General features: G+C 34.6%; 1 protein-coding gene across 1 annotated transcript; it reads right to left on the bottom strand.

The window, feature by feature from the left end:
- Positions 1-16,373: 16,373 nt before the first annotated feature.
- On the bottom strand, positions 16,374-21,196 carry LOC131061429 (uncharacterized). Its single transcript, XM_057995101.2, has 7 exons — positions 20,978-21,196; positions 20,256-20,562; positions 19,760-20,050; positions 19,343-19,498; positions 18,853-19,166; positions 17,627-18,647; positions 16,374-17,310 (listed from the first exon to the last, which is right to left on the bottom strand). Exons 2-7 carry the CDS (start codon positions 20,452-20,454, stop codon positions 16,583-16,585), a joined length of 2,709 nt encoding a protein of 902 aa, XP_057851084.2. The 5' UTR covers positions 20,455-20,562; positions 20,978-21,196; the 3' UTR covers positions 16,374-16,582.
- Between the last annotated feature and the right edge of the window lie 1,909 nt (positions 21,197-23,105).

Here is a 23,105-nt window from a genome sequence, read left to right as displayed (position 1 = left end):
AGTCATTTTTACAACTGGAGAAAATAATTCATCAAAATCGATACCCTTTTTCTATGCAAATCCTTTTACCACAAGTCTAGTCTTATATCTTTTATGTCCTCCATCCTCCTCCTTGAGCTTATAAACCCATTCATTTGGCAAGGCTCTTTTTCCTGCAAGTAATGGGACTAAGTCCCAAGTCTGATTCTACATCAAGGAATTCATTTCCTCTTTCATGCCTAGCTTCCACTGTTGTTTGGCATCCACCTGCATTGCTTCTTTATATCATTTTGGTTCATCGGAATCGGTTAATAAAATAGAATAGAAAGAAGGATAAAATCTTTTATGAGTTCTTCTTAACCTCATAGAACATCTAACACTTGCAAGAGCCTATGGGATATTTTGTTGTTGTTGAGCATCAGGTACCAATGGCATTTTATTCTCAAGAATCTCATATAGCACCACATATTCCTTTTTAACATGTTCATGCTTATTTTCCTCCATTGGTTCTTTATACATGACCTCATTTAATACAACATCTCTACTTCTAATTATTTTCTGATTTTCAAATCTCATAATCGATACCCAAAGTCATATATTCCATATCCAATGAAGATATATTTTTAAGATTTGGCATCAAGCTTGGTTTTGTTTTCTTTATCAACATGGACAAAAACTTCACAACCAAAGGTTTTCAGAAAAGAATAATTTTCCTTTTTACCAGTCTATGCTTCCTCTCGAATGCCACCATCCAAAGGATTTGAAGGTCCTCTATTTATCAAATAAATAGCAGTATGTACAACATTTGCCCAAAAATGTAGGGACGGTCTAGCATGCAACTCATGCTCCTTGCTCGCTCCATGATGCTCCTATTCATTCTCTTAGACACACCATTTTCTTGTGGGGTTCCTGGAACTATCTTTTGCCTTCAAATTTCATTGTAAGAACAATAATCTTCAAATTCTTTACTGCAAAACTCGCCTCCATTGCTAGATCTGAGACACTTCAACTTTCCTGTCTCATTCTCAACCATAGCTTTCCATTTCTTAAAAGTTTCAAAAATATCTTATTTTTGTTTTAGGAAATACACCCATGTTTTCATGGTTGCATCATCTATAAAAATAGCATAATAACAAGAGCCACTGAGAGATGAAACATGAGTCGATCCCCATACATCTGAATGCACAAGTTCTAACTTCTCACACTTCTTTTTTTTCCCAACCTTGAGAAATCTAACTCTTTTCTATTTTCCATAAACACAATTCTCATAGAACTCTAAATCAATCTACTTCAGTCTTGGCCACGGATTTTTAGAGTGAAGGATTTCCATCCCTTTCTTACTCATGTGCCCAAGTCTATGGTGCCACGGTTTTGAATCTGTCCTTGCAACACGTATTGTAGCTATCTTTGTAGCAACTTTTTCTGTATCAACTAAGGTAGAATAAGTATTACTAGTACACAAATACAATGTGCCTACCTTTGCACCTTTAGAAACTACTAATGCACCTTTACTAACCTTCCAAATATTGTGTGTAAAGATAACTATGCAACCTTCACTGCCCAATTGTCCTACAGAAATTAAATTTCTTCTTAAATTAGGGACGTGCCTTACCTCTTTGATGTAGAGGGTTCTAGAGGTGTAACATCTCAATCAAGACACTTGTTTCAAGGTTCAAACACAAAACTACACATGGAGGTATTCAAATTCAATGTTCTCAAAACAAGGTTGAGACCTACAACATGGAAACTTGGGGTAACAAAGCAACATACCTTCCCAAGGTTAGAGACAGGAATCTCATAGTATTTACAAACTCAAATGACCCCAAATCACTCAAAACCACCACTGATACAAACCCATTACACCATTCCACACCATTGGACTCATAGAGGTAGCTAGGGTTAATAGCCCTATTCAAAGAGGTTTTTGACCATAACTAATTAAACTTTGACCTTAGGCAAAAACAAAGACCATTTGCAAGTACCCTTTTGAAACACACAAAACATAAGCCAAACTTGGCATGGAGTCCCTTGAAACAGTATAGTTAAATTTTGATTGTGCAGGGATTTTGGAGGGCTAATTAGACTCCCTTACAAACAAAGTGTACTCCAACACACCAACCAACCCAACCACCACTTGGGGAATGTCACAAACACCCTCAACTAATGATTCCACCTTTAGACAGTGCCTAAACCTCTTAAACCTTCCACTGCTATACCTTTTGCACTCAACTTCTTCATTCTAGGTCTATCACATGAGGATGCCAGACCTAGGGTGAGCCATAACCTTGCAGCAACTGCACTTTCTGAGATGAGACTGTGCTTATTTGAAAACAAAAACACAAAACACATCCCTTTCCACCAAGAGCCAGAATTTTCATTCAGTGGAAAGTGGAGATATAACCATTTTTGTGACCAAACCCTAGGAATGGAGGTTTTTAGACCCGCTTGTATAAAAACAAGGATAAATTCCTCCCAACCCTATGAAATTGCCTCAGCCCAACTTCAAATTAAATCTAACTCATCAACCTATCCAACCATATCAATCATTCATCCGTACAACAAGAGATTTTGTCTGTACAAGCAGTGAATCAGAGACTAAAATGAGGTTTTCTCGGGAAATCAGAATTGTATTGCTTCAAAATGGCTCCAAAAACATCAACAACCTTGCCTCGACCATATCCATCCCAACCGGTCCTAATTTTTGAATTAGTTATCTGTTGGGGCAAAAAGTTGCACAATTTGCAACAAAAAGTTGCTCATGCAACTTTTGCAATTTTTTTAAATTTTGCAATCCCTTTGCAAAACAACTTCAAACTCTCCTAAAACAATGTCTACATTCCATAAATGGCTTAGAAACATGAAGTACATGAATTCCACTCCATATTCACACTTGTGGAGGGTTTGACCAATGTTGACCAACTAGGTCCTAATTTGCTACAAGTAACCAATTAGAGCACCTAATTTGAGAGCACACTTGTGGAGGGTTTGACCAATAAAATATAAACATAATGTCAAATAGTAATCCTTCACTAGGTCCATTGGACCCATAGGTGCTCTTGCAGCAACCAGTCATTTCCATTCTACAACTTGATCTTTATCTTGTCTTTTCCAACAATCCGATAGAGCTCATCATCACCCAACTATACATGTCCAAAATTACCTTGAACATAATCTAGAAAATATTTTCTATGGCGTGTGGCATGAAATGAAGCCCCAGAATCTATTACCCAAGAATCATTAACATTATCTAAACACAAAATTAAAGCATCTTGTAAAGTATTACTTGCAACATTGGCTTCCTTACCATCATCTTCATTTCTATCTCCTTGTTTGATTTTCCAAGACCAACAATATTTATTTAAATGTCTTGGCTTTCTGTAGTACCATCAATCCTTTCTTCATCTGGCTTGAGAGCATCCTTTCTTTGACTTCCCTCACGACTTCTCATGCCCAAGGCCTTTTCCTCTTTCCTTTGATCTTTCCCTATTCAAAACATTACCCAATGATGTTGAAGTCTCACCTGTGCTTTTCTGTCGCATTTCCTTGCTTAGGATAACACCACCAACATCATCAAATTTCAAAGTGGTTGTATCAGAGACAAAGTTACTTACAGCCATAACCAAGCTATTCCAACTTTCTGGCAAAGAACATAAAATCAAAGGAGCACTAATCTCTTCATCAAAGTTAAATTTTATAGAAATCAATTGGTTGCTAACTATATTAAATTCATTTAAATGATATGCTACAAATCCTTCTTCACTCATTTTCATATTAAATAAATATTTCATAAGAAATGCCTTATTTGAAGTTAAGGGTTTCCCATACAATTAAGCTAGTGCTTGGATCAGGACTGTCGTGGTTGTTTCTCTTGATATATTGAATGCTATAGACGGCGCAAGGCACAACCGAATGGTTCCTAGTGATTTTTTGTCCAGAATATTTCAATCTTCATTTAACATCATGGTCAATTTCTTTCTCTTTCCTTCCAATGGCTGCTACAAATCCGTTTGATACAGGTAATCCTCCATCTGCATTTTCCATAACTGATAATTCAAGTCGTTGAACTTCTCGACCTTGAATTTGGTTTCTTCCATTGCTCCCACTCAAATCTGAAAGTCCCTACCAGTTTACAAAAATGCACAGCTCCGATACCAATTGTTAGGGTTTAGGCAGATCCGGAGAAAATACAAATTAACAATTATATGTAGATTCGAATACACAAAGATGAAGGAAAAACACAACACAAAATAACACAAAGATTTAACATAGTTCACCCAAAATGGGCTACATCCACATAACACAGTCGTCCAATCTTTTCTTGTTATCTAGTAAATCAGTACAACACCATTACAATGCCTTTTACATTCCAACCGCTTCTAACATGCAATTTTTAAGGCAACATACAAATTCAGTTAACAAAATTAACCCTAACCCTAAAATAATATTCTCGTAATCTTTTCCTCATACTCATATTTTGATATTCTCGTACACATATTCCCAGAAATACACAGCTCTGATATCCATAGAGACCAAACATAAAATTCCTTTTACTGTCTCTCAAAATGCACCCATATCCAGCTTCCCCGGGATTGCCTTTCGCTACCCCATCGAAATTGAGTTTCCACCGACCATCCTCTAGATTGCAATTAGATTTGGATGTGATGTTGATATTTGGGGGTTTGAGACTTTCCCATTTTAGTTGCATCTTCTTTTCCCAATCATTAATAACTTGGATTTTCCTATTGTAGGCCTCTGTATTGGCTATTTCACTAATTCCGAATTTGATTTTTTCTACTACTTTTTCCAGACTGTTCTTTTTCCTCAAAGATCCTTCGATTCCGCTCTTTCCAAATTTACCATTATAGTATTGATGGTGAGATAGTCCATAGTGCGCTCCACAACGAGCTTTGATTTAATTTTGGCCAAATTTTTAGAAAACTGATCAAAGTTTCCTCCCTCGTCATGACCCACTCTAATTCTTGGCATAGCCAATTCCAACAATTGTTAGCAAATGAGCATTCATATACAAGATGATTGGTGGTTTCCTCATTTTGTTTGCATAGCACACATATGCTTGGCCCATAGGTTTTCAAACGCTCAATAGTCAATACTCTCCCATGAAGCATAGTCCAAAGGAATGCTCCAGCTCTAGGGAGCAAGTAAGTTGTACCAGCATAATTTTGTGGGCCAGTCTTCTCTCTCTTGTTGCAGAATTTGAATCTTGTATCCTAATCTAGCACTGTATTCACCTAACTTCGAGGCACACTTGACAATTTCATCCTCGTGATTTTTTAATGAAATTCTTCTGCTTGATGATATTTCTTTGAGTTTCTCCTGATCTTCAGCCGAAATGTTCTGGTAACTATGTATATGAATCCACACAAACATGTCACTTCTGGGTCGATATTCTCTCATGTAATTTACCACGGCCATCTTGTATTCCAGTTCAATCTCAGTTATCCAATCCTTGTGCTCAAACAGATCACCAATACATTCATGCCCTTCCCTCCAGAGCGAAGGAACTAGGCCCATGGTCTGAACATGTGGTGCGCAAGAGCGATGCAAACTGTTAGATTAGTTGCCACACATCAACATTTTGCATGCTTGCATTTTGGAACTAGGCCCCACCATATGAAGCTACGATAAATGAATGGTGTGTGATGCAATAGGAATCCTCCACATGGGTGCCAATTGGAGGATGGGTGGGGCTACTCCTTCAGGTTGAAAAACAAAGAGATACTTAGGCTCACTTTTGACAATGGTGACACTTGGTCACCATTTCAGGAGCTCACAACTTTAGACATTCTGACAACAAGGGAAAGCCTAACAAACTAAAGAGACAATATATAGCATGTTGACACCTGCTTCTATTTTAGAGACTTTATGTAGGAATTTGGTTGTGTCATAACTTTGGCCCAAAATTGAATTTATGTTTTCTATCTTTGATAATCTAACAATTCATATTTCATATGCAAATCAACATTAAATATTATTTATTTAATAACTCCAAATTACATGTGTGTTGCACTTTTCAAATACTTCTTGACACGTGAGTCAATTATGGATACTTTATATGGGAAATTGGTTGTGTCAGATCTTTGGCCTAAAATAGAACCTATGTTGTTGATATTTGATCATCTAATTATATTGGTTGTCATGCATGCTTGAATTTTGAAAAAATAGCCCACCACATGAAGACGTGATAGAAGAACATTGCACGATGCAAAAAGAATCCTACATGTGGATTCTAGTTGGAAGGTAGGTAGGGCCACTCCTTCTAGTCAAAGAACAAAGAGAATAATGGGCCTACCTCTAACGAAAGTGACACTTGTCACTATGTTGTGAGCTTGTAACTTTATAAATTATGGCAACAAGGAAAGCACAATAAACTAAAGGGATTCAATACAATAGCATGTTGACATGTGGATATGTTGATGCAAGCCTATACCGTTGCACACAAAAGGGAAAAGGGCCTAGCGACCACAAGGCCCACTAACCATTTTTCTACATGGCACAATTTTGCAATGTTGAGACTTTGAGGTGGAACTACTTGGATGAAGTTGTGATATGAAGGCCTTGCAGAACATAATAATAAGCTGACAACTAGTAAAAACTCTGACATTATGCAAGGACCACAACATAAGGCTCTATATTACCAAGACTTTGGAAAAACTAAAGCACTTGGGAATAAAAATGAAAAGGGACCTATGACAAAGGGGTTGGTAATTGGGAAATAAAGCTCTTGACACTTGTCTCAATGATGGAGAATTTATGTAAGAATTTTTTTTTGTGAGAACTTCAGCTCAAAATAGAAACTATGTCACAAATTTGTGGTCATCCAATGATGTATATGTAAATCTATTTAAAGTTACAAATTTGCCACATAACTTAATTATTATCATTTAGCATTTGATGTTTTTGCCACCAAAATTAATTTTTTAAACACTTACCTACATATTCGCCAACTAATTAAATTTAAAGTTTTGGATATTTATAAAATTCACCAATAAACTTATTCTATTTGTTTTAATCAAGCATAATTCACCAACGAAAATAATTCCTTTTCTTCGTACAAGAATGATTCGCCAACAATGTTATTTTATTTGTTTTAATACAAGAATAATTTGCCAATAATATTAAATTTATTTGTTTAAGAGGAATATTTACCAATATTTTCTACAAATTTAAAATGATTTAAAAATCGACCAACAGAACTAATATTTCTTTCGAAAAAAATAAAAAAATTGACAATACAATTAATACTTTTTGTCCAAATAATTCATCAAGATTTAATATCTTTTCTAAAGGGGGGGGTTTCTTAAAGTTTTTTTTGATGTTAGGTACGTGGGATGAGAACCATAAAGAAAGGATAAACACAAGGGTCAAAAATGCATGAGTAGGGACATATAAGCACATAATAAAAATAAAAGGATCCACAAGACTAAGCTAGGTGTGAACAAGGATAAAACAAGGATGCACAAGGCTAGATAAAGTGTGAACAAAGATAAAAATAAGGATAAAAAACATGGACAGATAGGAACATCTAAAATGAGTACAAATCATGATAAAGAAAATTTTGGAGTATGTAATTTCTATTATTATATGTGCATTGTAAGACTACAATGCATACTAGCATGAAAAAAAATTATTAAAAAAAAAAAGACAAAAGAGCATGAGCTCTTCTTTGAATCATTTTTCAATATCCTTTATATACTTTAACAATCTATATAATGTACTTTACTTTAGTGTATTTATTCACCTACTTCTATCAACTTATTAAAGTGAGGGCAAAATGTAAGTTCAAAAATTGCCTACTTTATAATCTCCACCTTATGTTTATATACTTATTTGGCGTTTATCCCCATAGACCCATTTAGGACTTATTTTGCCTATTTCCTAGCCTAAACCAATCAATAACAATTTTATGACCACATATGAGCCATATCTCATGCAAAAAATTTGTCCTAAAGAAGTTTCAAGTCAAAATTCCAAATAAACATGTGTGTGAAAACCAAGTTATCAAGGATGAATGTAAAAATTCAATGTAGGTGTATAGGCTAATTTTGAATCTTTGTATTTTAATCGTAGATCTTAATCTAGGATAACTTTTATATCATCAAATTTCAATGATAGATCTTAATCTAGTCTCAAATTGGTCTAGAAGCCCTACGAATATACTAGCCCCTAAGACATAAAAAACATAGTTGGTCATATGGAGACTCGTTATAGGAGGTTTACTCACTCTATACTCTCTTCATACTATTTTTTTCTCTCTATTACCTATACTAAGTTTTCCATCACCAATCCATTTCTATCCATGGCTAAAATTTGAAGACCCTCCATTGTTAAAGCTTCCTTTATGATTTTCATCCTAACCCTTCACCACATCATTTTTATTTTGTTTCTATTCCTTTTAAGGGCTTTCCATTCCAAAATCACTTTCACCAAAAAAGTTATAGATATCCTCCTAGTTTTATTTTTAGTTACAAAACCTTGCACACACTAAAAAACCATGCATATGACCACACACATCCAACATCTTTAAGGATTTTTTATGGTTGCAATATACCAAATAGGGGATTGAAAAAGGCAGTCGACCAAATAGCCACACCATTTACTCTTGTCCTCCAATTCAAAAGAAGGATATTCAAATTATAATTTTTCCAAATCTATTGCAAAGGGGTCTAAGTTTTATTTGAGACAAATCTTATATTTGTGAATCCTTAAAATTTATAGAGCTTCATCATCTACTTGGACACTAGTGATAGATTCCAAAAAGTACCATTTACTAGTTGTGTGGGGGAAAAAGTGACACTAAGCAAACATGCCCTAATCTCACTTTCAAGCACACATTTGTGGAATACGAAAGAGCCTAGAGGTATCACACAATTGGCTACTTCTTTTTGTGGAAGAGAGAGCCACGGGCTACCTATTAGGATTCCTATTCCTTTGTTGTAATTGAAAGATGAAATGATGCAAATTCAATCCCTAACCCCAAAGTGTAAGTATGAACTAATAACAAGATTACAGAATTGAACTTAAATGATGGAAAGCTGTAAACACAAGAATAAGACAAGAATGCAAATACGTACCTGGAGTAAAAATCTGAGTGAAAATGTTCGGGATGGGGGCGCGGGCGCCACTGTCCTGATTCTGCCCCTGAAACTGCTCCGAAAACTGTTGTTTTGCACTCTGGAAAAGCTGTCAAAAATGCTGAAAATGTTGTCTGTCAGGAGGACCAGGGCGCCCAGCGCCCCTGTCCCAGGGACCAGGGCGCCCAGCGCCCCTGTCCTGGTAGGACCAGAGCGCCCCACGCCCCTGTCCTGGTAGGACCAGAGCGCCCCACGCCCCTGTCCTGGTCTTTTGCTCTAAGATTTGGTGTGAAGTTTGGTCTCCGTCTGCTTCTTCCGAATCTGTAACTTGCGGCGTCGTCCGAATTCCGAAACCTGCACTTATATCTGAAAAGGTGTGGTGGGCGGCTATATAGGGTTTTGCCTTAGTCAAACCCCCGCTTCGGTGATTTCCACCTCCACGAATAGCCAAGTTGTATTGTAAAATGTATTGTGTGTGCAGACCTAGTGTGTGTGCAAGGTCCTTAAATGCAAGAAAGCAAACTAGAGCAACCTAGAAAGTAAACCCTAATTGCTTGTAAATGATAATGTAAATGCTCTAAATCAAGATGCAAAGTGATCTAAAGCATGAATAAAGGATATATTGAAGCTTATGCAAAGACATGAAAACAACATGAAATCATACCCAACCCTCAAGGGAGGAGTACAAGCCAATCTTCAGTCGGTAATCTCCTATTGTTCTTCAATGTCTCCCAAGCCCTAAATGAATGAAATTGATGAATGCTTGATGGATGGATGTTGAATGTTATTGAAGTCTTCAAAGATCTGCTCTTTTGCTGCATAGAAGGTCCTTGAAAACCAAAAGTCTCCTCCCTTCAAATGAAGAAAGAGAGCTCTCATATATGAAACCCTAGGTCTTAATTTCGACTTTTGGCCGACCTAGAGATTGAATATCCCGCCAATTTCTTGGGGTTAAGCTTTATTTTATGATTGGATCGTGCTCCTAAAATTTCGGGAAAAATGTCCGGGACCATGTGCACGCCGGGCGCCATGGTCCCGACAACTTTTCACCAAATTTTCAGGGCCATCGGATATGATGATTTTAGAGCGAATCCCGAAGTTACAGCTGATTTCGAGATGTTTTGACCCCCGAAATCAAGCCCCCAAGTTCAAAATAGGACCTAATTAGGGTTTTAGATTAAATGATGCATTGGAAGAATAAAATGAAAGGGGCACACTTTAATGAAAAGGGCCCAACTTTATGATATGGGAGATGATAAAATAGAACCTTAGACCTAATTAATTTAATTAATTAAGTGCTAAAGGGGAAAAGCAATGCAAAATGCAAAATGCACCAAGGCGGGTGTTAAACTAGGTGTGAAATTGTACCACCCTAGCATGTGCGTACAATTTACGACGCTACACTAGTATTTCTACAAAACTATCCATTTTGTTTCCTTTTTATGCTTAAAGATGATTAAAGATCAACAACATGAGACCAAAAAAACTTAAAGAGGTTAGGATTTCTGAAAGCAACAAAATATAGAGGTCTACACATCCATAATGTTTCACACTTTCATTAGTTTCTTGTAAAAGTGGTTTTGCAAGCTTGGAAGGCACAAGCATCATCTCTACCATATGTGCCTTATTTTGGATCCTAGGAGTAAAAGCATCATACTTTAGTGAAAGTGACATATAGGAGTTTTCAGCATTGTGCCAATGTCTACAAAAGTGTCTCAAGAGGAGGGAAATGTCCACAATCATTGGTAGTGACCTATAGTAGTGTATTTTCACGAACTTGTCTAGGTCCCTATCTTATGAAAGTGTCTAGACAAAACACTAACGTCCCTACTGATTCCAAAGAGAATAATATTTCTAAGATCCTTGTTACAAATCTATTCCTTCAATTTCTTTAGTTAGATCTCCTCCATAAATAGTATAGGGATGCATTATCTTGCTTTTCTTCTTTTCACTTATTAATTTGCATATTGTAACTTTTACATATAATATCTACAAATATAAATAATATTTGATAGCTCATTATTGTATTTATAATATCTTAGACCGCCTTTTTATTAGACTTAAATTAAAATGGTACAAAATGAAGAGGATAATTTTAGAGTAATTTGTACCCCATTTCCCACATATTTAATTGGTATCCATAAACATTATATTTATATGTTGCTTCAATAAATAAGATGTAGACATTTTATCTATTAAGTTGATATTTTTTTATTGAATCAAAATAAATTATAATAAATTAAGTAGCAATAAGGCTATGAAATAACATATTAGAGTCCACATGTGAAGAACCCAATCAAGCATAAATTATATGTGATAAGCGTTAACATTGTGTATCACGTCAAAATGGTCAGTCAGGATTAGTAAGATTAAAAACCATTACAAATAAAACTGACGCAATACACATTGAAAGTTACATTACATTGCAAGAAAATAAAATATGGATTGTAAGGATTCGCTATATAAAATTATGTCTTATCACCTTTATTTATAGAGATTAAAATGATGTTTTTCACTTTATAATATTTTTAACAAAAAAATTATAGACTTTTGCATGTTTAAATATTTTTATTTTATCATCTATATGAAGAATTTATCTTTTCAGTGATATTTTTATACATCCCTTTTTATTTTATTTTTTATGCTTTTTAATATTTTCGTATCTATTTTTTGTCAAACATTTTAAATATTTGTTTTTGAATGAAATGTCATAATATTATCAAAAAACGCTGAGATCAATGAGATACTAACCTATTTTTAGATCTAACTTTTCCTCTATGTTCATTTCTATAAGATAAAAAAGTTAACAGATCTTATTGTTATATTAGTGGAAAGTCGTCATCATTCATATAAATGACCCCAATAGTAAACCTTATACCTTTATTTATAAATCCCTTTAACTTTTTGATAAAAAAACATCACTTCAATTTTCAATGATATTTTTATATATCTTTTTTTATTTTATTTTTTATGTTTTTCAATATTTTCCTATCTATTTTTCTCATATATTTTAAATATTTATTTTGAATGAAATGTCATAATATTATTAAAAAACATTGAGATCAATGAGATTCTAAACCTATTTTTAGATCTAACTTTTCCTCTATGTTCATTTCTATTAGATAAAAAAGTTAATAGATCTTATTGTTATATTAGTATAAAGTCATCACCATTCATGTAAATGACCCCAATATTAAACCTTATACCTTTATTTTTATAAATCCCTTTAACCTTTTGATAAAAAAAATATAATACTTTAAATTTTAAATAATTATTAAATTTTCTTTATATTTGAACATTTAAATGGCGAATCTCTTATAATGTAAACTACACACAAACATGGAATTCTATTATTAATTAAATATAAAATTTGTAAGGAAAAGAAAAAAAGAAATTGATCTTTTTCAAAAGAGTGTATATTGTGATAATTGTACGGATTCTAAGGAGAATCTTTTCATAGAGTTATAATTAATCTTATTTAAACTCTCCAAGAAGTTGTTAATTCTTGTTAAGCTAGTAAAGGTCCAAAAAAAATATCATTTCTCATCTAATAAGAACTCCAATAAAATCTAATATAATCAAAAGCACTAATTAGACTAAAATTTCCTTATGAAAATCATTAATCAAATTCAATTTTAGAGAATAGAAACTCGTCTTAAATTTGAAACCCTTATAGAGATCAAGTTAATAGTCATTATGCAAGATCCATAATATTCTTGATTAAAGTTCTACTTGATATTTAGTATTTAATCAATTCAATTTTTAATGAATAGTAAATATGTTTTATTTATAAATTATTATGATTTAAAGTGTAATGAAAGTTAGCTTAAGTAATTATACTTTTGATATCACATATATCCAATGTTTGGGTTACATTATTGACCATATCCATTTCATGGATTTACAATTTTTCTTTGGCTTACACATTTCTATTGTAAGTTTATCTTTGAATTCTTACACATTACATGGCAATTGCATCAAATAGCATGTGCCAAAGCTTCTTTTTGGTGTGCTATATTTAGCCATGCCACAAATTAAACAACTCTTTAAGATCAAGATGAATGCATTAGAATACATTGTGTGCATTCATAGTATTCATCTAACATGGGCACATAGGCACATACCACTAAAATATATTGAGAGACAAGGTTCAACATTAATCTACCTATGAGAAATTAGTGTGCACCATTGTGCATGTTGTCAAGCAATGGAGACACCGGATCTAGGGAAAGAAATAATCATTTCACTCAAAAGAAATAAGCTACTTTAGTTTATATATACATAAAGCAACTAGAAAATGCTTTCCAAATGAAATGGACAACATATTTGCAATAGCTCCTTCTAATCATGAAACATAAGAGACATGCAATAAGATTGTATTGTGCCTTTGTGCCTTAGTTGTCTTCCTATTAAAGTGCTCATTATGGTCCTTGGCAAAAGATGTTGCAAGGGTTTCCATCTACTCAATGGAAAAAGACTTCACAACCTATGTCACTATTGCACAAGGTGAATATATATTGTCAATCAATACTTCTTTGACCAATTTCCCTATGATAACTCATCTATGAGGCACAATATTCCAAAATGGTAACATTTTAAAGTAAACAATACATTTATTTCAATCCAACAACATTTATTTTAGCCTCATATGCACAACATGACATAGAGCACTAGATTAAGTCATGGATTATATGGTGCACTATCAATTCTTCCAATAAGAATCTTGAGATGTATAAACCTTTTTTAGTTCCATTCTAGGTCTTGGAATCTATCAACATGGATTTTGTACCAAAATATCATTTTGTTTATCATGGTGGATAGGCTTCAAAGATGGACATCATGATTGCATTCAAGGAAATCATCAATGCACCAACCTCAAAACATCTCTTCTTCAAATTTGTTTAGGTACATTTTGAACTTCCTTCACCAATCATTTATAATTGCAAGGTCCAAGGTTGATTAGACATTTATGATGTGTTATACACTCAACTAATTTGATTTAAAGAATTTCATCCCCAAACATGTGAACAAATAAAAGTGGTTAAGAACAGTCATCTATATATTGCACATATACAAAATGCATATACATGAACTTTGGTTGATGATGTGTTATTCATATAGTATGCCTACACTAGAGCTTTGCAAATATTTGTATGGTATCACATTCATAACATGTCTAAGATCTAGTTATCTACACCACTAGCATTTCCTATTGTGTGATATCAAACAACTTGTGCCAATAGGAGAAAGAAGTGGACTTACACAAAGAAGTTTTATAATGCATCTAGCAAATTTAACAACCAACAAGGCCACCAAATACTTTGAAAACAACGAAGTACAAAGAATGTTATGACACACACTACAAACCTCATGGATTCAAGGTAGGTGATAACTTCTAGCTATATACTCATAAAGTGCACTTCAAGGGTCCACATTAAAAGATCAAGCCTTTGTGTTGTGATATCTAAGGTTGTTCGAAACAAGGCCTTTACCCTTAGTTTGCCACAATAATTGGGACTTCATCCAATATTCAACATGAAACCTCTAGAGCTTTATAGTTTCAACCTTTGCTTGGGCTAGCAATTAATGGACATCAATGCCAGAGGCTGATATGATAGACTACAACAATATCATGGTATATGATAGAGACTACAACAATTCACATCTACCATGACATACATTGGATGTTCTAAGTGGTTAGAGGACAACGTTGTACTACTTAGAATAAGTTATACAACCTTTAATAGCTATGCATTTGATTTTTGTCAATAATTGAAGATGTGATGGGAGTTACTGATTTTGAAAAAAGAGAAATGTTCTAAGCTAAGTCAAACCAAGTCACATTCAACTTAGACTCACTAACAATGTCATACAACTCGACACAATATCAGGCAACCCCAACACTAAAGTACTTCAACAATGCTCATTACAATGGTGCACCATGTCTTAAACATTCCATTACAATGGTGCACCATGTCTTAAAAATTCCACTACAACACCCATTTCAACAAATCAATGCTTTAGCCACCATCCAACTCATTTAGCCACCCAAGGTGATGTACAAATCCAAACCCATTTTGTTTTGCATAGCTCACATGAAAAAGGTGAAATCTTGACTCCCACTCTTGTCATCTCTAACTATAATATAAGGGTTACACTAATTCAACAAACTTGTCTACACAAGTCCACCTAGAAGATGAACCATCACACCAACATGAAGCCAAATTGTCATGTGTTACGAAACCTAAATCATTCTATAATTCATCTCTTAGTAAATGGCTTTCTCGTTATTATACTTATACATTGAAAGAAACCCTAGATTAAGATTGCATCATTGTCAAGTCAAGTTAGGCAAATTAACTAGGAAATTCTTCCCCTAGTTCTCTAATCACAAGTCTCATTCTGGTTTCATGCTTTCAGTCTCACACAAATGAACTATAGTTGATAATTCTCATTAAATGGAAGAGCACCATTCAGCTTGTTTCATGTTCAATATGACTTATTGATTCATCCTCCACCATCCTCAACCCCATGGTATATATCAAGATCTATCAAATAGATTGATATTGGAAAAAAAAATCTTTTTTAAGGTTCTAAGCGATATTTGGGTGGGTGGATTGGTGTGATTCCACGTGCAAGTTCTCATCTTAATCAAAGCCTTTGGAGACTTAACTTTGCTCTGTTCACCTACCTTTGGTTTGTGGAGTGACACGAACTGAACTTTTTTATGGAAAAACACTTTTCTGGAGCCTTTTTCATCAGTAGCTTGCAGAACCAAATACCGACATGTCAAAGAGATTAAAGTTCACTCACGTTTCATAAAAGATATGCTGTCTCGTGATTCTTGTCATGGGATAATAAAAAATATGCAGGGCTCTCAAGATGCCTGCTTTTATAATAAATTATTCGGCCTTTCTATAATGTAGAAGATCTTGTCCTAATTTCCAACGATATGCTTGTACGTCAGGCTACAGTGCATAACACATATTTGTCCATGGTGTTTGATTTATCGTACATGCATGAGACATAACCTTATTCAAGATATCGATATAGTTCAAAACTTTGTAAGGACCAATTTTTTTGAAAGATATTATAAGGAAGCTTATGGCAATGAAGAATAAAATTCTCCTGACTAATCATTGCCAAGTGCTATACAATATTTAATCTAAATGATGATCAAATTTTCAGAGCAAAAACTAAGTCCTAAATGGACACAGGGAAATTGCTCAGAAGATCCAGGGATTGGGTAGCAGAAATTATAACATATATATCTAATGAGACATTTGTGGGAAGAAGACAAGATTGAATTATAGTCTAATTAAAAGTAATTACTGTACAGATCCATTTTCATGGCTGAAGCCTGCCAAATGCCTTGTTACTTCTTTTTTACTATTATTGCTAAGATCAATCTCATGACCTCAAAACCCAAAAAAAAGATCGTTTCTAAGAGGTCAAAATGGATATGAATTGCAGTATAAATATTTAATCTTTTGTATTCACATGCCCAAATCCTACCTTTTCCTATCTGTAAATGATGGTGTTGGCCTTGAGGACTTGACATCTCCCACACTTACTAGTTTCCGTTGATTTTGTTCTCTAGAAAGAGTGAATTTGTGGGTTCCAATGTTTGTTCTGATATTCTGGTTACTTTTAGTGGAAATATGCATTTTAGCTCCTGTAGGAGATTTGGGCTGAAGATTTCCTCTGTTCTGATTTGCTGAACATAGAACAGATTTTAAGCCAACATCATCTCTAATTGGCTTTGAAGGCCTAGATGACTTGATATGACTTTGCTTGTCAGATTCCTCTTCAGCTTCTGTACTGTAATGTTTTCCAATACCTTTAAGTCCCTGCTTTGTATTTTTGTTTCTTAAGGCAGACTCAAGAGTTTTATTTTGAAACTGATTAAGCACAGTCCCTGGCTCTGTTCCCTTGGAAGTATTTTTCTTAGACAAAAGAATAGAACTGGGAACTCTAGACCTTTTCTTCTCAGTTCTTGGAGCTTTGATCTCTGCATCCCCATACTCTTCAACTACCTTTAAGTTACTTTCTGAAACCATATTTGCATTCACAAGTCTATTGACAGTAGTTGAACTCTTAAAGGATTCCCGCTGCAGTCTATCACATGAATCTTCTTGAGCAGAATTATCCAAAGAAACTCCATTATTATGAAACTGGGAATTAGCCATGTCAAACAGAATCCTAGCTGCAGCTTCAACTTGTGGTGAATTAGGCATTTCTGTAATAAGAAAAACAGAGCAACGATTCAGTCATGTGTCATTTGAAATATATTTCCTCTGCAACAAAAGGTCTAAAGGAATACCATAAAATGTCTAGTGCTACTCCATAAAAAATGTTATCTTGCTTTAAGGATTCATCACTTAATCAAGTGCATTTATTGCTTAGTTGCATGTGTTTAAAAGCCATGCATAAATAAAGCAAGAAAAAATACATTTCATTTAATTTCTGAATGTTTCTATCCAGTTATTTTCTAATCAATGGTAAGGCTTATTTCATGAGAATACTTTTGAGAGCATTCTGGAATGGTTTAATACCTGAGGAAGGCAGGCCTTTATCCAAACCAAGTTGCAAGGGTTGCAAATCAGATGGGACTCGTTGGGATGTTTCACCCATTTGGTAAGTATTTTGGTCCACACTACAAGGTTTTTGGAATCCATTCAAAGTCCTTGGTTCCTGCATTTGCTCTTCAAATTCTTCACCCTTCTCAGGATGAGTAAGTTTATCATGAGACTGAATTGTTTTTATTTTGCTTTCAATGGCAATGTCATTATTAGCATCTTGAATATTAGATGTTTGGCTTCTGAGTGTTTCTAATTGTAGTGCTGGTAGTTTTTCTGAATTAGTTTCCTTTTTCAAACTTATGTTTCTCCTTTGCAAATTCTCATCCTCGGCTATGGAGTGATCAACTCCGCTGTGGCATGGATCCTCACTACTATCCCTTGCATCTTTTTCCCCATTTCTGCTTTCAGAAGCTTTTTGATGCAAAGAATGAGAAGAATTTTTTTCTGGTGTCATCTCAGGAAGCAAGGAAGAATTAGGAGCATCTACCATTGCTGACTCATCCAACTGCTCAAAAGATTCTACATTCAAGTCTATCATGAAGGCTCTCTTCGTTTTTTCACTTCTTGCATATTTGTCCGTCAACTCTGTTTCTTTTTGTTCACATTCAACATTTGCATTATTTTTAACAGCTAACCCCAATCCTGATCCTGCTTGCAACGAAGCAGTTGCACATTTTACAATTCCTGCCCTTAACCATGGGCTTCGGTTCTTTGATTCCTTGCCACTTTTCAGGGGAGACTTAGAACCTCCAGATAGCGAAGCAGAAAATTTTAGAGGTGGGATACTCCCGGTGCTACTCACATGTGAGTTTGGGTCATTATTAATATCTGGTTGTCTATCAGTCTTAACAATAAGATTTTCAAGAGGTTCATTGCTTGGTAGTCCCAACCTACTCACAAAATCCTGGATTGGATATAAAGGACACATTGCCAGGGGAAAAGTAGAATCAAATGAGGATGAAAACTTCAAGGCACTTGGTTCTGCAGAAGAATCCTGCAAGTGGAATGATAGTTCATATTAAATATTGAGCATGAAAATTTCAAAACAACGAACAACCAACATAAAAGGTCTAGTTATGGTGTCACAAAGGGAGTGTTTGAGAATTTGTATCCAAAATGGACATAATGAAAAGGATTAAGCCATGCAGAATTACAATTTAACTAAAACATGATCAACATATAAAATAAGTATCACCAACCATTGCACAATTCTCCTTCTGTTGAGTGGTATACTGAAGACCTCTCTCAAATTCCTCAAATTGCGACCTCAATTCCAAGTTAGATGAATTTTCCACCTTCAGTTTCTTGTCTTCAGTATGGATTGAATTTGGCATAAGCTGAAGTATCTTGCTTAATCCTTTGATAAGTGAACTATTAGCTGTGCTATGCTTGCCTTCATTACCTAGCTGGCCAGATTTGGGGAGATAGAACTCTTCTGAGAGTATGTCATTTACAGATAAATCAAGAATATGGTGGGACAGATCAATTGACCTCGTCTTCAACCCATAGATACCTGTAAAACACAGACAAATAAAATTCTCTCAAAAACAACATCCATTCAATGCTTTCTATAGAAAAAGATTAAAAAATCATACCACATAAGTATGTTCACCCAAAAAGCTTTCTTACAAAACAGAATGTGACAGAAGTCCAAATGACCTCAAAAATATCTCAAAGTTCTGGCCTTACCTAAAATACCGTTGCTTCCAGAATTTGACCCCGCTTGAAGTGCAGAATCCTTCAAGACATTTTCATTCGAAGTTACTACTTTATGATCAGTTTCATTTTCTGGCTCCTTTATTCCTCTACAGTTTTGCCTTTTGGAAGATGTCTTCCCAGTTCCCTCTGTTAGTATGTAGTACAAACTCAAGTGTAAGCCATTCTCTATCATTGATGAAACATAGTACCTTTCATATTAATAATTAAATCTGTAAACTTGCTATTGCAAATTGAATGGAACATATATTTGAATAATAAATTTCCGATTGGAATTTTGGTCCCATATTTCTATGCAGTAGCTAGCTATCAAATAAACACGGTATCTTTGAATGCAATCTCCTTAGCTTTTCAATATGAAATTTGTAATATAATAGAAATCCTTCTGACCTGCAGAGGAAAGACGCTTGCGAGATCTTCCAGAAGGTGGCTTTCCATCTCCATTGCTCAACACCAGATCAGTTGAAGAATCGGTCTTTGCTTTTTTTCCAACTAATCCATTTACCCTGTTCCTAATTCTTCTCTTTCCTTTACTTTCCGAATTCTCTGAACAATGCAGATTTTCTACATGTTTTACAACAGGCAAACCTCCTAACCCTCCTCCAACAGCTTGCGAAGCACTGTAAGCCACTGAATTTGATAATGGCAAGGGCATAGGAGAAACCATCGTGCTGCTAGTCCCTAAAGGATAACAAATCTTCGGAAATTATAATGAGTTTGACCGAGAAAAAACCAAAAACTAAATTATTTCAAACAATGCTAAAAAATGAAATGGGTTTGGTTTCTGTGGTGGCTAAAGGGGTATCAAATATATAAAATATTGTTATAAATGAAATAAAAATCAGCCTGCTAATCTAAGATTAAGCTATTGGGTCAAGACGAAAACCTGTTTGATTTGATTGCGGGAATGCTACAGATTGCAATTTGATGGTAGGAAACCGTTGGGAAGGCATGGTTTGGTAAGGGTTGTTTATCCACTCTTTTGCAGCAAATGAACGCCCACCTTCTCTGGCTCTTGCCAGTGCCTCGCTTGAAAGGATGTTCTCCATCATGGCCTTGGGTACTATTGGAACCTCACACCCCATTGATGATACCTCAAGCCTCAAATGAAATGATTACCCCCTCCACGATAATTGGGGTGCTGAAACCAGATCAATATTTTGTCTCCCCCAATAAAACTCCAATCATAGAATCTATTCCAATACAGATACACAAAACTTTGTGGTCAGATTGATCCATAAAAAACCAAAAATGAAAGACTAGAGCAGAGCAGGGCCTTCAACAGGGGAGGGTTAGAGTGCATTTATAGTATTATTCTTCAAGAGGAAAAGTTGGGCATAAAACCATCGATGGTGCAGCAGGACTTTTTATGCTGGATATTGTTTTTCTTTTCTATGTTAAGAAGAAAGAGGGAGAGAGAAGGGTGTAAGGGTTCATCACACGTAGAAGAATGTGAGAGGTCAAAAGAGAGGGGGCCACAAAGGTCATGAGTTTTGGCAGGATCGCTTGTAACAGCTGGGCATGGGAGTAGTTGTACATATCCGGACAGACCACATATGGACAGCACGAGAAAATAAGTGTTTGAGCAAAACAGCGGACCATACATACCTACAGGTATCAGCATTCATTATCACTCTTATTGGTCTTGCCAGGTAAACAGTAAATGCCCTTTTTCTCTTTCTCTGCTGGATAACTCTCAAATACGGTCTCTGTCGCAGTCGGATTGAAAATTTGTGCCTCGTTTTTCTCTGATCTGCCGCTACTTGTGCCTACAATTTGACGGTCTTGGACATTTCTTAATTTGCAGCCTCATTTACTGGATAAAATTTCCTTCAACGGCTGAGTTTTACTTGCCGTTTCTAATGAGAATGACAAGTATTTATACTTTATTTTATTTTATACTAAATTGGTTTTGTAAGATTATTTTACAACTTTATAGAAATTTAAATTGTGTTAGGTAAGTTTAATCTATAATACTAGAAATGGTTTTTAATTGATTAAAGATGGTTTTAGCTTTTGAATTTTTATGGAACAAAGTTAAGCCACAAATGTGACAGCTATTTAAGTATAATTTAAAGTAGATAAAGTATCTATCATTTTTTAAATTATTATAAAAGAAATTTAATAATAGGTAGGAATATGCATACTAAGTTAAATGTTATCTTGTGTATTATTCGATATACAATTTTAGTATAGTGTATGTTTAAGAATGTTGTAAATGTACATCTTACATAACACTTAATAGTGATATCTAGAATCTAGCATTCTTAAGTGGGACATAGAAATATTGACATTAAAAAGGGATCTTGGAGGAAAGCAACTCTTTGTACGAGCATCCATGATAGTGAAAGAGCATCTATGATGATGTAAGACCACCTATAGGGAGGATTGCTTTGTAAGGTGTCTTTGAGTTATATTAGTAGTTGAGAATTAGTGAAAGTAATTGCTCATGAGAAGGGGGCACTTTACTTGTTGCTATTTTCAGTTGGTTTTAAGAGAATTCTCCAATTCTAGGAGTGTAACTCCTTTTCATTCTTTTCTTAGAATGGGTCATATGGATTGCATAGGTGGATTTGTTGAATGTCGTGTTAGAATTGAAAGAGTGATATTCACCTATGGTTTGGGGCCCATTGTTTTGGAATACCTCTTGATAGTCTCTTGTAACTCGTGTACCTACAAGCATGTGGCTTTGTAATTTGCAAAATAAGTTTGGTAACTAGTCCATGTTATCAAAAGAGGGTTAGCATGTGAAGATTGATGTTATGTTTTGATAAGTTTTTTTTTTAAAGGTTTCTTAAGGTAAATCTTACATTACCATTAAGTGTTTCCTCATTTCATTTCAATTATATAGAGATTATGCATTCTATCAATCTAGTTTTTCCTATCATTTTTTATCACTTTAATAGCTAGTCGAGGATTGTTATTATTTCCTTCTAGTGCAAGGCATTGTAGCTGATTTTTCCTTGGTCATGAAGCATGTATCCAATGGTTGTTATGTGTTGGTAAACAAATTTGTCTCCCTTTATTTGTTTAATCTTTATGCATTATGGGTCGAGAAAAGAAAGACAAATTTTCTACCAAACAGTTGGAAAATCATTATATTGATTAACCTCTGAATTAAGGTACAGCTCCCTCTAATAAATATTCAATCAGCTCCAAATTGTACACAATCAATAGAATGCTTTTCACCAGAAAGCACTAAAAGGTAATTGCATCCACCAGTCAATAAAAAATGAATGCAAGCACTGATTCATATATAACTCTTTACATAAAGCCAACAGACTTCACATGTACACTAAAACAAAATGAAAAGCTCTTAAAGATGAAATTTGCCAATAGTTTGATGCACATATAGAAAGTATAACAGCCCCTTCTTTGAAACAGATTTTCACATAAACCAAACTTCAAATATCAAACACACAAATTTGAAATCAAAGATAATTGTAAACAAGATTTTCATTCATTGATGATCATCTACTTTCTACATATACAAAGTGTTTAGCCAATTTTAAAGATGGTCTTTTCAAAAACTTGGTGAACCACAATAAAGTCAATGCGAAACATATATATAGGTCGCCAGACCAATAGTTTTTAAACCAAAGTAAAATTAACTCAAATGAGTTAATAGAAAACTACCCTAACTATATAACCGAAATTTAAATGGACTAGACTCGCTAGCAAATAACTGTCAGCAGTGCTACTCATGTCGTCTGCTCCATCTCGGTGTGATCGCTCG

Source organism: Cryptomeria japonica, chromosome 2 (assembly GCF_030272615.1).
Source record: "Cryptomeria japonica chromosome 2, Sugi_1.0, whole genome shotgun sequence".
In the NCBI taxonomy this organism is placed as follows: domain Eukaryota; kingdom Viridiplantae; phylum Streptophyta; class Pinopsida; order Cupressales; family Cupressaceae; genus Cryptomeria; species Cryptomeria japonica.
The sequence above is the reverse complement of the archived record's forward strand: the minus strand, read 5'-3'. Positions and strand labels throughout refer to the sequence as shown.